This window comes from Eubalaena glacialis, chromosome 13, assembly GCF_028564815.1.
Source record: "Eubalaena glacialis isolate mEubGla1 chromosome 13, mEubGla1.1.hap2.+ XY, whole genome shotgun sequence".
Taxonomy (NCBI): Eukaryota; Metazoa; Chordata; class Mammalia; order Artiodactyla; family Balaenidae; genus Eubalaena; species Eubalaena glacialis.
The window spans coordinates 23,392,413-23,409,311 of record NC_083728.1 but is presented as its reverse complement, the minus strand read 5'-3'; the positions used below and the strand labels follow the sequence as shown (position 1 = coordinate 23,409,311).

The 16,899-nt window shown below is 40.9% G+C and overlaps 1 protein-coding gene across 3 annotated transcripts in view; it reads right to left on the bottom strand.

Annotated features, from left to right (window-relative positions):
* Positions 1-16,899, bottom strand: part of NDRG3 (NDRG family member 3) — an 83,705-nt gene that overhangs the window by 23,541 nt on the left and 43,265 nt on the right. For all 3 annotated transcript variants that reach the window (XM_061207959.1, XM_061207958.1, XM_061207960.1), the window contains 6 exons: positions 8,378-8,483; positions 6,765-6,885; positions 4,875-4,937; positions 3,761-3,821; positions 2,626-2,712; positions 803-859 (listed from right to left, as the gene is read on the bottom strand). In XM_061207959.1, coding sequence (XP_061063942.1) covers positions 803-859; positions 2,626-2,712; positions 3,761-3,821; positions 4,875-4,937; positions 6,765-6,885; positions 8,378-8,483 — 495 coding nt within the window. The remainder of the gene's footprint in view (positions 1-802; positions 860-2,625; positions 2,713-3,760; positions 3,822-4,874; positions 4,938-6,764; positions 6,886-8,377; positions 8,484-16,899) is intronic.

The following is a 16,899-nucleotide window of genomic DNA, read 5'->3' as shown; positions in this document are numbered from 1 at the left end:
AAGGAGGGGGTCGTTGGAACCTCTGATCTATATAGCTGGTTGGTCAGAAGCACAGGTGACAACCTTGAGTGGCAACTGGTGGCTGAAGTGGGGGAAGGGGGAGCAGTGGTGGTGGCTTGGTGGTTAGGACCGAGCCCTCATCTTTTGGATCTGACCTATCCCCAGGTAGACAGTGGCATCATTGAGCTGAACTGCAGGACACCCAGCTGGTGTCTGAGAATTGTTTGGTGGTGTAGGAGAAAACACACATTGTAATTGGTGTAAGACTTCTGTTACCCAACTTCCTTTCTCTCTGGAAAGAGGACTGGGATCCCCTCTTTCACGTAACAATTATCCATATAATTGTCATTTCCTCCGTGGACTTGTTTCCTCACCACTAAGACATGGGGTTTGAACAAGATAATCTCTAAGGTTCTTTCAGCACTAACATTCTTGGTTTCTTTTTCTCTGAAACTTCTATTTCTGTGAAGCCCTTCCCAGACCTCATTTTGGCTCCAGAGATGCTTGGCGAGGCACGTGATGTTGTCAAACATGAACAGATGGCATCTGCTCACAGGGAACAGGTCGGCGGTGGGGGCTGCCTTCTCTCCTCTCTCCAAATGCCAAGAGCCACGTGGCACTGAGTTCATGCCTCTCCCCTAAGACTGGCCTTTGCTGGGCCACGTGCATCTCACACGGCACGGAAAGTGGTAACCCACTGGGATCAGGTGAGTTCTGGGGCACCCCTTCTTTCCTGAGGTGAATAAGACTTTGCACACAAGCCAGTAAACACACCGCTCTCCTGGCCGGCACAGGCACTTACCTGCCCGAAGTGATGAGCCAAAATTATGTCCACAACATTGGTTGTCAAGCCCGAGAGCTACAAAGATAAAAACTTGGTGTCAAGGGAGTTAGCATGGGTAAAAATTTATCAAGCTGTCCACTTCACTGGTGCACTTTCTTGTATATATGTTATCCTTCAACAAATAAACAACACAACTCAGTGTCACACATTTTCGTGAGATGGTGGTCCCAGGAAACCTGAGAACAAGAAACAAGTCAGAAAAAAACGAAAAGTTTTCCTTCCAGGGTAATAATATAGCCTGCTTTGAAATAGGTGGCTAGAAGAAATGCTGCCATTACTTCTTTGAAAACGTGGGACCGAGAACTCACAGCTATTACCTGCTTCATTCCTGCCTGTATTTCTGCAGTTACACTGGGTTTACAGTTAATAAGGAACGACTTACAACTACTCCCAAGCCATCCAAAAGAAAAAACGATTTTTTTTCTTTCTTTTAGTTTTGCTATCTTCATTTCAAGTAGTGGGAGGAAATTGCTATGTTTACAGAATGTTCTTGCATTTTGAACATTTTTCTCCTAATTTTTCCCATTTCAAAACTATGCACATCACAGTCTAATAAATGCATCAATCTGTGTAAATCTGCAGACTGTTAGTCTATTTTCAGAAAAATTTCCATCTCAAATTATGTTGCTGATTCCTCTTAAGCCTTCCTTCTTTGCTGCTTTTATGCTCAATTCCTACTGCTGACTTGGATCAGAGGTGAAGTACTGAGTTGGGGGTGGAGACGGACAAGAGGAAATCAGGGGGACAGATGTGGATACGGGTGGAGCAGGATCATGTAGTCCCAGAAAGATTCAGGAAGAAAGAAGCCCAGAAATCTTCACATGGGTTATCAATGACCCACAGGTTATAAATTAAAGATAATAAGAATTAATAACCTATTTCATTTTATGTTTAATACTCTTAAGGTCATTCTAAAGCTTTATAAGAATTTTTACTAGGTTGTATCACGTTATTAAGAGTGTTCAGGTAAGTTTTAATGTACCCACATCCTAGATAGGAATTAGAACAAATTTTAAATAAGTCAGGTTGTAAGAAAGAATTTCGATAGCATCTGGCAATAGCACTGTTAATATATTTCATCCAAAGCTAGGAAATACATCATTTCTCCAGAAGTTAAATGTGGGGGGGAATGGATAAACTTTTTAGAATCTGGTCTGTTGGCAGGTGGAATAGTTTAATATTTTTAAATAACTATGAAAGCAATACATGTTTATCATAGAAAATTAGGAAAACATAGAATACATAAAATAAAAATAAGAATCATCTGTAATGCTACCAGCCAAAGATGTAACTACCGGTAGCAAATTATTTTCCTTCTTTTCTTATGCATATATGTATTTAACAAAATTTTACTGTCTGTTTTTTTAAACATGAGAATTTTCACATTTCCTTAAATAACCAAAAAAAAAACCATAAGTTTTTGGTTGCATAGTATTCCATTCGTGACTGAGACTCACAGACAATGATGAATCAAAGAAGCAAGATACACAAGAATATATATTCTATTATTCCAAGTATATGAAGTTCAAGAATATATAAAACCAATCTATGGTCGTAGAAGTCAGAATAACAGTTATTTCTGGGAAAGGGAGGAAGTATTCAGCACAGAGATGGAAATATTCTGTATATTGACTAAGTGGTGATTACATGTGTAAACATTCATCACGCTGTATACTTAAAACTTCTTGCCCTTGACTGTATGAATGAAAAAATAAAAATAAAAACCAGATAAGCCATTTTGAGAAGGGACCAAGAGATGAGCCAATGGACACTGGTCTTACTTTGGAAGCTGCCCAGTCAATCCAGCCTTTGGCACAAGGGTCAACGTTAATGAGCACGAGACCTTCCACGAGCTCTGGGTGATTGAGCTGAAACAAGACAAAGACAACAGTAAAGAGCCCCCCCTCTCAGCTTCTTCTAAAAATACTGCAGCATGGTTAGTCACCTCTTACAAGGCCTCAATGTCTCAGATTTGAAAGTAAGAAAGGTCAGAGAGGTGCTAGGGAGGTTATTTAGAAAAATAGCTCTATAAATCTAGCTTAGCATCTGGAAAACCAGCTTCCTAAATTACCGTCACATGATCTCGCCTGGCAAAGATCTACGGGGGAGATGGTTTTTATTTCCACAGCAGAGGATGGCACCTGGTATCTCTACAGTTGTTTAGCTCATGGTGGGTCTCCCCTGCTGGGGCAGTGCCCTTGGGACTACACGGCCTAAGGGGCTACTGAGGCTTAGACTGGCTATTTCATACTCATACACCTTGTCCCCAATAGCAACTTCTTAAGTTTTTTTCTAAAACCACATGAATAGGTGATACCATCCTCCAGAAGACTGCCCTTCACCCAGGAGGCATTTGGGAAAGAGTTCCTTAAATAAAAATCAATAAGAACATTTCTATGTAAACTAAAAACTTTCCAGCTTACTTTTTCCCCTCCGATTATGCTCACTATAGAAAATTTGATAAACAGAGAAATTATAAAAAGCAGAAAATAAAATCTCATATTACCTAACCACACAACATCAATCTGTTAGTATTTTCGTATGTTTTCTTTCAGTTCTTTCCTATGCCTATGACAAACTTTATGTGCATCTGTATTCTAACCTTTTTGTTAAGGTTATGGTGTATGTGAATTGCATATCATTATAAGCTCTTCTTACAAAATTTTAATGGCTGTAAGAAATTCCACCATAAGTATTCTGAGAATTATTTTTATTGATGATATCTTGCCCTCATTTGTTATTCTTCAGGTGCTATAAGTACAAAGCAAGGCCTTATACAAACCTGTATCTGTTGACAGAATTTATAGAAAAACTGACATAAGATCCACAACAGTTCCTTGTCATTTAACACAGCAGTAAGAGCTGTGACCTAGGCAGTGCCTCAAGGGTGTTGAGACTAATCCTCCATGTACTTACTGCAAATCTGCTGAGGATGTAAGCTCCAGCTCCAACTCCAACCCCAATGATGCTTTTCAGACTGTGAACGGGACACACCAACATTGATAGGGTTAACTCATTTGGAGGTAGGATGGCGTAATGAAAAGAATGCAATTGGGTTCAAATCTGGCTCTGATGCTTACTGGATGTAGAATTTGGTCAGGTTTCTTTAACTTCCTGAGCCTGGGTTCCCTACCTATAAAACAAGAATATGACCACCTACTTCTAAGTTGATTTTAAGGATTAAATGAAATATGACTAAAACCTGGGAGTCATCCTTGACAGCTCACTCTCCTAATACCTCCATATCCAACCCATCAGCAAATCTACCTTCAAAGTATTTCCATCTGCCTTCTCCTACTCCATTCCATCCCCCGGGCAGTATCCAGTACCAAGCTATCATTATCACTTGCCTGATTGTTGTAACAGTTTAACTGGTCCCTTGCTTTTTGTCTTTTACCCCTCTCTAAACCATTCTCTCCATAGCTGGAGTAATTTCTTTTTAAAAATGTAAATTGCTTTACTGATGTGCAATTTACATATCTAGAGTGATCATTTTAAAAGACTAAATTGGATAGCACTTAAAACCCTTCGGTGTTTTTTGTCTTTTGAATAAAATCCCAAATTCTTACCTGATCTGTGAGACCTGTGCATTCTGGTCCTTGTCTATTTCTCAAATTTCACCCTGTGCCTTTCTCCCACTTGCTCACTTGGCTCAGGCCTTTTGGACATATTCCTTCTGTCTGGAATCCTCTTGTCCTGGCTCTCTGTTTAGGTAACTCCTTTTCATCCTCCAGGTCTCAATCTAAAGGACTCCTTCTTAGAGAGGCAATCCTCAATTAGCCTTATCTGTGTAGACCCTGCCCTTATTCTCTATCACAACATCCCCACTGACTTCTTCTATAGCATGTAGGTTGCGACTATTTGTTTGCTTACTTGTTGTCAATTATTTCCCACACCAAAATGTAAGCTCCACACTCCACGAGGGTAGCGACGATACTGTTTTGCTCATCGTCATATCCCCCAGATCAGACACATAGCAGAAAGTGTGAAAAAACAAAAACCATGTGAAAGAACTGCAGAATGAACTTACTTTAAGTGGGTGAGAACAGGAGGCAGCATTTCGGCCAGCTCATCCATTGTCGGATACTGGTACCTGAAATCCAGAAGGATACCTCCCGAATTAGAATATACTCACAGTTCCCAATCACTAGAACAGCTAGAAAAGTACAGGGTTCTTAGATAAAAGCATTCCCTTTACCAAAGGCTCAAAGGAGGTGATGTGGTAGCCGGAAATGATTGTGGCATGTTGTGTGACTCTCTACAACTGCCACACTAAGAGGAAAGTAAAAAACAAACAAAAAAACCCCTACGTGTTTCTATAACCTGAAGAGCAATCTCTGGGACGAGAGGAAGCCATTTGAAAAGAACAGGTAATACGGTTCTCTCCAGGGTATTTCCAAACCCCTAACAACCACTTCATTTGGGGTTCAGGCTCAGTAAACTTCCAGCAGTAAGAGTCAACTTACTGCTCTTGGTCTGCTGCTTAGGTTTAGGCAGCTAAGTTCAAAAGTAAACAAAGCTTTACTGGGCCTAGGCACACAGTCGCAAATCCTGGGCTCCTCATCATAGAGGCTGATTTGTTTTACTTAGGCCTAGAATAACCCGGTTACTTTATTATTTGCTTTTGAATTTGGTTCATGATCTAAGCCACTGGATCCTAAGATGGTCAGGCAAGCCCGAAACTGACTCAGACCAAGAATCCAAGAAAAGTAGGAAGTGTCCATAGAAATTACAGCATCAAAGATGGAAGGGATCTTCAGACAACCCCCTACATATGGGGCAGGATCTGCTCTACGTTTGACAGGGAAGTCAGCCTGCCTCTGCTTGAAACACTTCAAGCATTGGAGTGCTCTTGAGCCATTTGTACATAAAATAGAAAAAAGGAACTGGATCTAAGTCTTGTTGGATATAAACTGGTCACCGGCCAATTTGTGTTTAAGAGACAGAATAGCTTGGACGTAGTCAATAACATAGATTCTGGAGCCAGACTGCCTGGGTTAAAATCCCAGCTCTATTACTTATTTGTTATGTAAGCTTGGCCAAGGTACTTAATATCTTTGGGCCTTAATATCCTCCCCTGTACAATGGGAATAACAGTAAACCTATCCCATAGGGTTGTAAGGATTAAATGAGTTAATAAATGTAAAGTATGCAATGCAGCGTCAAGAATACTGTTTGAGTACTATGTAAGTGTTAGCTATTATTCTAACACTGCAATGGTCTATTTCACAGCAGTCACTGGCAAAGGCAGCTCTGGAGATGAGTAAAGGGAGAGGGGAAGAATTAGCATTCCACAGCTTGTGCTTTCATTCCTCCTCCAAGGTCTCCTCAATAATTATGCTGTCCAGGGAAGAGTCAGGGAGACTGTGGCTCCACCATGCAAAGCAGGCTTAGGATGAGGCTGAGAGGTCCATGTCCACGTCCAGTTAAATGCACCTCTAGCTGACAGGGCAGCTCCTCCAAATAAATGGTTATACTGATATTCAAATTCCTGTCACCAGATTGAAGGTAAGGGTGGGGAGGTGCTCCCAGGAAGCTCAGAGGGATCTGAGTTTGGGCCTAGGTAGTTGGGAGTTTCAGGGAGGGACACAAAAATGACAGATTTAAAATAGATGAGGAAGGAGACAGTTAAAAGACAGTGAGAAGTGGGTGTTCCAGACACTAATGCCTTGTGATTGGCTCCCATTCATGGAGGGCCATTCCTGGATATGGGAAAACACGCAGTTTTCGTGAACAGACTGTACGTAACAGTCCTCTCAGAACAAGGAGAGGAAATATGCAGATGGTTGGTTGACAAGTATAACCTGTAGGCTGTGCTGAAACCAGCTTGGAGGGAAGCACATGGCTACTGCTCCCGCTGGAGCTTAGCCGTTTGCTCTCTGAGTGCGTGTCTTCCAGAAGGTCTTGCTTGTGGTCTTACCCAGCTGGGAAAGAGGGTGCACCTTCCTGCTGGCCTGGGGCATCAACATGACAGACAGCAAAGTGCTGGGTGATCTCCTGCATATCCTCAAAGTTAAAGAATGCATTGAAACAGGATTTATCTGCAAGAGCAAAACACTCATAAGTCACAAGTTCTCCATTTCTCCCCAATTTTCCTCTACTCAATCAATTCCATATCATCGTCCTCTTTCACCCCCTTTTAATTACTGTTTCACTAAAGTGAAGTGTCTGAATAATCTGTCTGATTCAAGCTGCCCTAAAGGCTGACTACCAGACATCTCAACAACTTGAAAAGGATAACTAATCCTCAATTCTACAGAATGTCTACAAAGTGGAAACCAATCCTGGTGTTTCACAAAACAATCTTACACCCATAATACTGTCATTTTTCATGTATCTTATTCCCCTACCTAACAGAGAGATACTGACCATATCCCAAGAACCTGGCTAAAGTGAGTATCTTAGGCTGCTTACATTCACCATGTGGAAGACTGTCTCTTGGCAAAATTGCTGGGGTGCAGGGAGAGGTTTCTGTTTCAATTTCTACCCTGTTGGTGGAACTGCTTAAATTCCTTCTCATGCTAAAGTGGCAACAAAAGCTCCAGCACTAGACTGTAACCTCAAATGCAGGCCACCTCTGAAAGCCAGAGGAGCGTGAAAGAAAACACATGTAAGTAGACTCTGTATGCCGGGGGCTAGGGCCAGAATCTTATATTACCATCTAGAAAAGTCCATTTAAAGTCACTCATATGCTAACACATATATATGGAATCTAAAAAAAAAAAAATTGTTATGAAGAACCTAGGGGCAGGACGGGAATAAAGACAGACCTACTAGAGAATGGACTTGAGGACATAGGGAGGGGGAAGGGTAAGCTGGGACAAAGTGAGAGAGTGGCATGGACATATATACACCACCAAATGTAAAATCGATAGCTAGTGGGAAGCAGCCGCATAGCACAGGGAGATCAGCTCGCTGCTTTGTGACCACCTAGAGGGGTGGGATAGGGAGGGTGGGAGGGAGGGAGATGCAAGAGGGAAGAGATATGGGAACATATGTATATGTATAGCTGATTCACTTTGTTATAAAGCAGAAACTAACACACCATTGTAAAGCAATTATACTCCAATAAAGATGTTAAAAAAATAAATTAATTTATTAAATAAAGTCACTCATGACAGGCTATAATAAGAATACTTTTACTAATTTATTGAAGAGATCACAACAAAGTTAAGTTCAAACTCTGAATTTTCTAACCCGAAATATGAAAAAACTCAAAGCACAGATTGTTTTTTTAAAAAAACTGATTTCAGTTCTACTTTCTTAACCAGTTCATCATATAATCTTCAGTCCTTTAGCAGATATGACACAAAGTGAGATATAATCCCAGTATCCCCCAAAACGCATTCAACTGCATACTTCCCAGGAACTTTAATTCTGCCATTAACATGTAGCAATGAGGAGGGAAGGGTAAGGCAGAGAGGAGAAAACCTATGGTTTATCAGAATACTGGGGTTTCTTGTGTGTTTTTAAAAAATATACAAAGATTATGTATTATAATAAAATAGGGAAGGTATAAAATCAAATACATACGATTGAGGCCAATGTCATGATATGTCAGAATAACTGGTCTGTTTCCCTTCGGTAGGCCTCTTATAGTGACGTGGACCATACCGTGAGTTGTTTCTATATCATGTTCCTGCAACAAGAGAACATAAAGGTCTCAGCAAGGGCAGAATGGACTTCCCAGGTTACTGAAGTTTCACAATACCCAGTTCACTGCTATTTCCCACTAGCTGGGGCAGGAGACATCGCTGAATTATAAGCCTACTAGAGAGATGTTATATCATACAGAATATTCCTACTTTTTAATTCCTTCCAGATAAACAAACAAACTAAGGGAAAATATACCTTATCTACAAAGCTCACTTTCTTAAGTGGGGGAAGCCAGGGATCTGTTGAGAACATATTCACAACTGGCTATGGCGAGGAGATCAGCAAGTTGAGTGAGGAGCCAGGTAAGCCCTGGGGAAAGGAAAGTTAAGGAAGCAGAAGATGTGAAGAAGCTGCTGGGTAAAAAGACAGAGGCTTCAGAGCCTCTAAATGCATGTTCAACAACTGATAATTTCAATAGCACCTATGGGTGTATCTGCCTAAAATCTCTCCCCTTCCCTGGGAGCTGCCCTTCTGTGTCATCCATACAGTACAGGAGTGGCTCTTGGCCGCCTTGTCTGTAGACTATAACCTTATGGCCATGGCTCACTGGAGTCAGGTGGGCATTTGGTCCATGCTAGGTCAGCATCCTTCCCTGAGAATTTGTAATTGGGACTAAGAGATTCCATCCTCAGCTTGGTTCTTCTCTTGAAAAGAGAAGTAAACTTGGGAGCTTATAGTAGGCATTTCCACCACTTTAATTCCTGGTTCTGGCTGTGTGTGCTGTTAAGTTCTGAGACATCCCTGGATTGCCTCTGGTTTAAGCTATTTGGGTGGGTTTGTTCCCTGCATCCTAAAGGGTCCTAACCAAGGCAATGAGTAAAATTTAAGATGCAGCCAGAGCAGAGCTCAGGAACTGAATAAAGCTAGAACAAGATGCAATCAGAGCTACTGGGACCAGCACTAAGAGTGGTTGGGTAGAAAAGAAAGAGACTCTACAAAAAGTAACTGAGATTTATTCTAGTCTTCTTCAACATCTATATTTCTTAAAAATGAATTATCACACCTAGCCTAGTGAATTTTTGCTGACAAAGTCCGTACTTATCTCAGGAAGTCTTATAGTAGCTGAGACAAAATAACTCTGTCAATAAGAATCCCAACAAAGGCAAAGCACTTCCAACTTAATTTCCTATCTAATAATGAACCTCATCGGAGCCTTGGTTTCTTCTCATGTGGGGCACAGAACAATCTTACACTAATTGAACATCAGTATATCTCAAATCATGGGCTGCAAGCTAGAGCAGGTATCTCTCTAGCAAATCAAACCACAAGTGACTCAATATTTCTGCTATTCTCTATTATTGCTTGCTACATCCTCTTCAAAGGCTTGAAAAGGGGAATAAGAAATGAAGGAGAGAATCAAGTACTGTGAACTGGCTATGAAATAAAGTACAGGGTTTGGATGGGAGGAATATAAAGACATAAATTCCTGTTGCTGTATGAGCATTTCTCACGTGGTAACGTCACTTATTGAGGAACCCCCTCCACCACCATCATCAGGCTCATTCCCTAAACAACTATGTATCTACTGAACCCCTACTACCAGACCCTGGACTGAGCTCTGGGCACAAAACAGTGAACAAGAGAGATGTGATCCCTGCTCTCACAGAGATTACGTTCTACACAGGGAGGCCAAAAATAAACACACAAACCAACCAACCCATAACAATAGCCTGTGATCAGTGCTGTGAATGAAAGAAATAAATAGGATGCTGTGATGGAAAATTGAAGAGGAAGACATTAACTCTATTAGCAGTCAGGAAAGTGCAAATTAAATTCAATGAGATGCAATTTCATACATACCAGAATGGCAAAAATTTTTAAGTCAGATAATGCCAAGTGTTGGCCAACATGTAGAGAAATAAAAACTTTCATACACTATTGGTAGGCACGTAACCTGGAACGACTACTCTGGAGAAAAATTTGGTAATTTCTAGTAATGTTAAGGGGTGTCTACCCTACAGCAATTTTACTTTTAGGTACAATCTAAAGCGATTCTCAAACACACTCACACAGACAAAAGGATATGTGCAGATATATATACATATATACATATACACTGCAGCCTTATTTATAATGTCAAAAAATTGAAAGTAGTCTAATTAGTCATCAATAAGGAAGCTGATAAATTATGACATTCATATAATGAGATGCAGACAAAAATGAATGAACTAGAACTATAAGCATTAATACACAGAGGAAATCTTGAAAAAACAATGCTGAGTAGAAATGCAGAAAGATCTGTATATGATATATGACTTACATATGTAGATTTTTTTAAAAAGCAACACTATACAGATTGTATATGTTTACATATATATATATATATATTTATTTATTTATTTAGTTGCGCCAGCTCTTAGTTGTGGCATGCGAACTCTTAGTTGCAGCATGCATGTGGGATCTAGTTCCCTGACCAGGGATCAAACCCAGGCCCCTGCATTGGGAGCTCGGAATCTTAATCACTGCTCCAGCAGGGAAGTCCCTACATACATATATTTAAAGTATAAAAACTTGGAGAAGGAATGTACACTAAATTTAGGACTTGATTCCTTCTGGGAGGTGATGTATTCCGAAAATGAACTTAAGGAGGCTTCGATCTCTCTCATGTTTCACTTCTTGAGAGAAAGAAAGAATAAAGAGGGAGACAGGGAGAAACCAGCCCCTGCCAGATGAGTGACAATACAGGAGAACCCAAACTGAAGAGAATGCACAACCATCTGTCATCTTGACAGTCTAGTTGCTGGAGCCTTCCTGTGTCATATTTAAGCCTTCAGTAGAGTCTTGCATAAATATCCTGGCTTGGTCTCAGCTGTGCTACTGAGAACTGAGGGAAAAGAACAATTTACACTTTGGCCCTAGGGTTAGCAGGACCTCCTAAGACCTGGTAATTGATGGGGATAGTGTGTGCAGGAAAAGGGAGGGTGCCAAGCGGAGGGTGGGGGATAGTGAGCTGTCAGGGAAGTTCAGAAGGATGATGAACAGGGAGATAAAACAGATGGGGCAAAAGAGAACACATTTAAAAAGCAGACGAGGCAATAGGGCAAAGTAACTACTTTGTCATCATTTCATAATCTGGAAGAAATTCAGAGTTAAAATTGGCTTACAAAATTTCAACTTTTTAGGGAGATCTTAGCCCCTACCTCCCCATAATATGCCCTCAAATTGTGTAGCGACCAAAGTATCAAAAGGCCAAGAGTCCTGGGCCCTATCTGTCAATCCTGTTGCCCTATTTGGAGCAACCCTTGGTTGTCAGTATCTCTTACGGTTTCTCTTCATTTTCAAAGTAATATGAAAAGAAAGGAGACACTCACATCCATGTGGATTTGTAAATATATCCTTTGTGACCTTATATGTGAATGGCTTGAACAAGTCTCTATCTGGAGATGAGTGTGCAGAGACCTTGGCTATGGAGCTGATTCAATGGTCAGGCCACTGCAGGGGTGATGCTGCTGCCACCTTTCTGCTTTAGCCAACTATCAGCTGCTGCACAGGCTGTTTCTCCAGTTACCTCACCCTTCAACCCAGCATTCTAGAGGGTGTGACTGCACAATGAAAGTGTCCAATAGGCTCTGGTCATAGATCTTTCCCAGCACTCTCTGATTACTTACCACCTCCAAGACTATGCACTTTTAAAACATGATCCTTTATTCTCCAGGCTTATAAAACCACCTGAAATCATATCGGTCCACAACATACTTCTTCATCCTAGACTGCCTCTCCCTCTTAATCAAAGATGTAGTTGAGAGATTAGGATATTACCATTAATTGATAATAATCAGTGTTCACCTTTTTTTCTGAGTCCTTTTCCTTCTGCTAAATGTGCAATCACCAGACTTATTACACAATCTGACTTGTCATACCTCTCTGAACTTAGTTAAATTTTGATCACGTCATGTCTATTAGTGCTTCTTCCTCTCCCTGGCCAGTCTGAAACAGTTTAGGTAAACTTGTAGGACAACATACTCTTGGAAATGTCAACATTCTTATTAGTATGAGTTTTATTCTGTTTCTAATAAGCAGGCTACTGTATGAGCCTTGGGCATAGTTTTTGTTATTTATTACAAAGGAAATTTCAATATAATGCCCCCGCTGCCTTACCCCTGTGTAGTGGTATAAAGTTCATTTGCATGACTTCATTTAATCCCATAGTAAAAGAATCTGCCTCCACAATTACTCAGCCTTTCTGCCTATGAGTAAATCACATTTTCCTTCTTGAAGTTCTATAATACATTCTCCCTGACTCTAGCTTCAGCTCTCTCCCCTCTTACCTCTTAGATCTTTCAGCCTGGTTAAATCAATATTCTTTGAGACATCGATTTTTCCTTTTCAACTACCCACACTCTCAGACTTCCTACAAATCATGCTCTTCATTTGAAAGCTTCTTTTGCAATATGTCAACTTAAAATCTACCTTTTCCTATCTGTCTTTTCAAAGCCAACTCCAATATCTTCTTCACACAGCCTTAGCTAACAATGAGGAGAAAAAGAGTGAATGACTATTTAACCCACATGCAACAGCCCAGAACACCTTCAGAACATGGACTCTCTAGTCCAGGTAGGAAGGGGTCCAGGTTTGGCCAATTCAGACACCCCAATCTCTGGCCACAGTGAGCAGTCCAGGGATATGCATGCATGTGACCCCCACACACATGACCCATACTAAGCCAATAAGACTCCTCCCCTAGCCTTTTCCCTCCAGTTACAGGTAAAGATCTCTTCTCTTAGCAGTGAGGCTGCTAAGCTGGAAGGATGTGAATTTTGGGCAGTTGGCAGCCGTCATGCCCATGCTATGACAGAGCTTGTCAGAGAAATAAACCCTCTAGTGACAGGGGAAAAGAGAACTGAGATTGGGGGTGGTGATAAAAGGCCTTAGCTTTTTCTATAAGATTCGTTTTTTCTCCCCAAATGAGAATAAAGGCACCTCTATCCTTAGTACTTAATCAATCTCCCCCTTACCCCCCACCCCCCCCAAAAAAAACCCAACAAAATCAAACCAAAAGGGGAGACTGATTCAAGATGGTGGAGTAGAAGGACATGCTCTCACTACCTCTTTCGAGAACACCGGAATCACAACTAACTGCTGAACAATCATCGACAGGAAGACACTGGAACTCAACAAAAAAGATACACCACATGCAAAGACAAAGGAGAAGCTGCAATGAGATGGTAGGAGGGGCGCTATCACAATAAAATCAAATCCCATAACTGCTGGGTGGGTGACTCACAAACTGCAGAACACTTATACTACAGAAGTCCACCCACTGGAGTGAAGGTTCTGAGCCACACATCAGGCTTCCCAACCTGGGGGTCTGACAACGGGAGGAGGAATTCCTAGAGAATCAGACTTTGAAGGCTAGCACGATTTCATTGCAGGACTTCGGCAGAACTGGGGGAAACAGAGACTCCACTCTTGGAGGGCACACACAAAGTAGTGTGCGCATCGGGACCCAGGGGAAGGAGCAGTGACCCCATAGGAGACTGAACCAGACCTACCTGCTAGTGTAGGAGGTACCCCTGCAGAGAAGGGGAGCAGCTGTAGCTCACCAAGGGACAGGGACACTGGCAGCAGAAGTTCTGGGAAATACTCCTTGGCGTGAGCCCTCCCAGAGTCTGTCATTAGCCCCACCAAAGAGCCCAGGTAGGCTCCAGTGTTGGGTCGCCTCGGCCAAACAACCAACAGGGAGGGAACCCAGCCCCACCCATCAGCAGACAAGTGGATTAAAGTTTTACTGAGTTCTGCCCACCAGAGCAACAGCCAGCTCTACCCACCACCAGTCCCTCCTATCAGAAAACTTCCACAAGCCTCTTAGATAGTCTCATCCACCAGAGGGCAGACAGCAGAAGCAAGAAGAACTACAATCCTGCAGCCTGTGGAACAAAAACCACATTCACAGAAAGACACACAAGATGAAAAGGCAGAGGGCTTATGTACCAGATGAAGGAACAAGATAAAACCCCAGAAAAACAACTAAATGAAATGGAGATAGGCAATCTTCCAGAAAAAGAATTCAAAATAATGATAGTGAAGATGATCCAGGACCTCGGAAAAAGAATGGAGGCAAAGATCGAGAAGATGCAAGAAATGCTAAACAAAGACCTAGAAGAATTAAAGAACAAACAAACAGAGGTGAACAATACAATAACTGCAATGAAAAGTACACGAGAAGGAATCAATAGCAGCATAACTGAGGCAGAAGAACGGATAAGTGACCTGGAAGACAGAATGGTGGAATTCACTGTTGCAGAACAGAATAAAGAAAAAAGAATGAAAAGAAATGAAGACAGCCTAAGAGACCTCTGGGACAACATTAAACGCAACAACATTCGCATTATAGGGGCCCCAGAAGGAGAAGAGAGAGAGAAACGACCTGAGAAAATATTTGAAGAGATTATAGTCGAAAACTTCCCTAACATGGGAAAGGAAATAGCCACCCAAGTCCAGGAAGCACAGAGAGTCCCATACAGGATAAACCCAAGGAGAAACATGCCAAGACACACAGTAATCAAATTGGCAAAAATTAAAGACAAAGAAAAATTATTGAAAGCAGCAAGGGAAAAATGACAAATACATACAAGGGAACTCCCATAAGGTTAACAGCTGATTTCTCAGCAGAAACTCTACAAGCCAGAAAGGAGTGGCATGATATACTTCAAGTGATGAAAGGGAAGAACCTACAACCAAGATTACTCTACCCGGCAAGGATCTCATTCAGATTCGATGGAGAAATCAAAAGCTTTACAGACAAGGAAAAGCTAAGAGAATTCAGTAGCACCAAACCAGCTCTACAAAAAATGCTAAAGGAACTTCCCTAAGTGGGAAACACAAGAGAAGAAAAGGACCTACAAAAACAAACCCAAAACAATTAAGAAAATGGTCATAGGAACATACATATTGATAATTACCTTAAACGTGAATGGATTAAATGCTCCAACCAAAAGACACAGGCTTGCTGAATGGATACAAACACAAGACCCATATATATGCTGTCTACAAGAGACCCACTTCAGACCTAGGGACACATACAGACTAAAAGTGAGGGGATGGAAAAAGATATTCCATGCAAATGGAAACCAAAAGAAAGCTGGAGTAGCAATACTCATATGAGATAAAATAGACTTTAAAATAAAGAATGTTACAAGAGACAAGGAAGGACACCACATAATGATCAAGGGATCAGTCCAAGAAGAAGATATAACAATTATAAATATATATGCACCCAACATAGGAGCACCTCAATACATAAGGCAACTGCTAACAGGTATAAAAAAGGAAATCGACAGAAACACAATAATAGTGGGGGACTTTAACACCTCACTTACACCAATGGACAGATCATCCAAACAGAAAATTAATAAGGAAACACAAGCTTTAAATGACACAACAGTCTAGATAGAGTTAACTGATATCTATAGGACATTCCATCCAAAAACAGCAGATTACACTTTCTTCTCAAGTGCGCACGGAACATTCTCCAGGATAGATCACATCTTGGGTCACAAATCAAGCCTCAGTAAATTTAAGAAAATTGAAATCATATCAAGCATCTTTTCTGACCACAACACTATGAGATTAGAAATCAATTACAGGGAAAAAAATGTAAAAAACACAAACACATGGAGGCTAAACAATACGTTACTAAATAACCAAGAGATCACTGAAGAAATCAAAAAATACCTAGAGACAAATAACAATGAAAACACGACAATCCAAAACCTATGGGATGCAGCAAAAGCAGTTCTAAGAGAGAAGTTTATAGGTATACAAGCCTACCTCAAGAAACAAAAAAAAAAATCTCAAATAAACAATCTAATGTTACACCTACAGGAACTAGAGAAAGAAGAACAAACAAAACCCAAAGTTAGCAGAAGGAAAGAAATCATAAAGATCAGAGCAGAAATAAATGAAATAGAAACAAAGAAAACAACAGCAAAGAACAATAAAACTAAAAGCTGGTTCTTTGAGAAGATAAACAAAATTGATAAACCATTAGCCAGACTCATCAAGAGAAAAAGGGAGAAGACTCAAATCAATAGAATTAGAAATGAAAAAGGAGAAGTAACCACTGACACTGCAGAAATACAAACGATAATGAGAGATTACTACAAGCAACTCTATGCCAATTAAATGGACAACCTGGAAGAAATGGACAGATTCTTAGAAATGCACAACCTGCCAAGACTGAACCAGGAAGAAATAGAAAATATGAACAGACCAATCACAAGTAATGAAATTGAAACTGTGATTAAAAATCTTCCAACACACAAAAGCCCAGGACCAGGTGGCTTCACAGGCGAATTCTATCAAACATTTAGAGAAGAGCTAACACCTATCCTTCTCAAACTCTTCCAAAATATTGCAGAGGGAGGAACACTCCCCAACTCATTCTATGAGGCCACCAT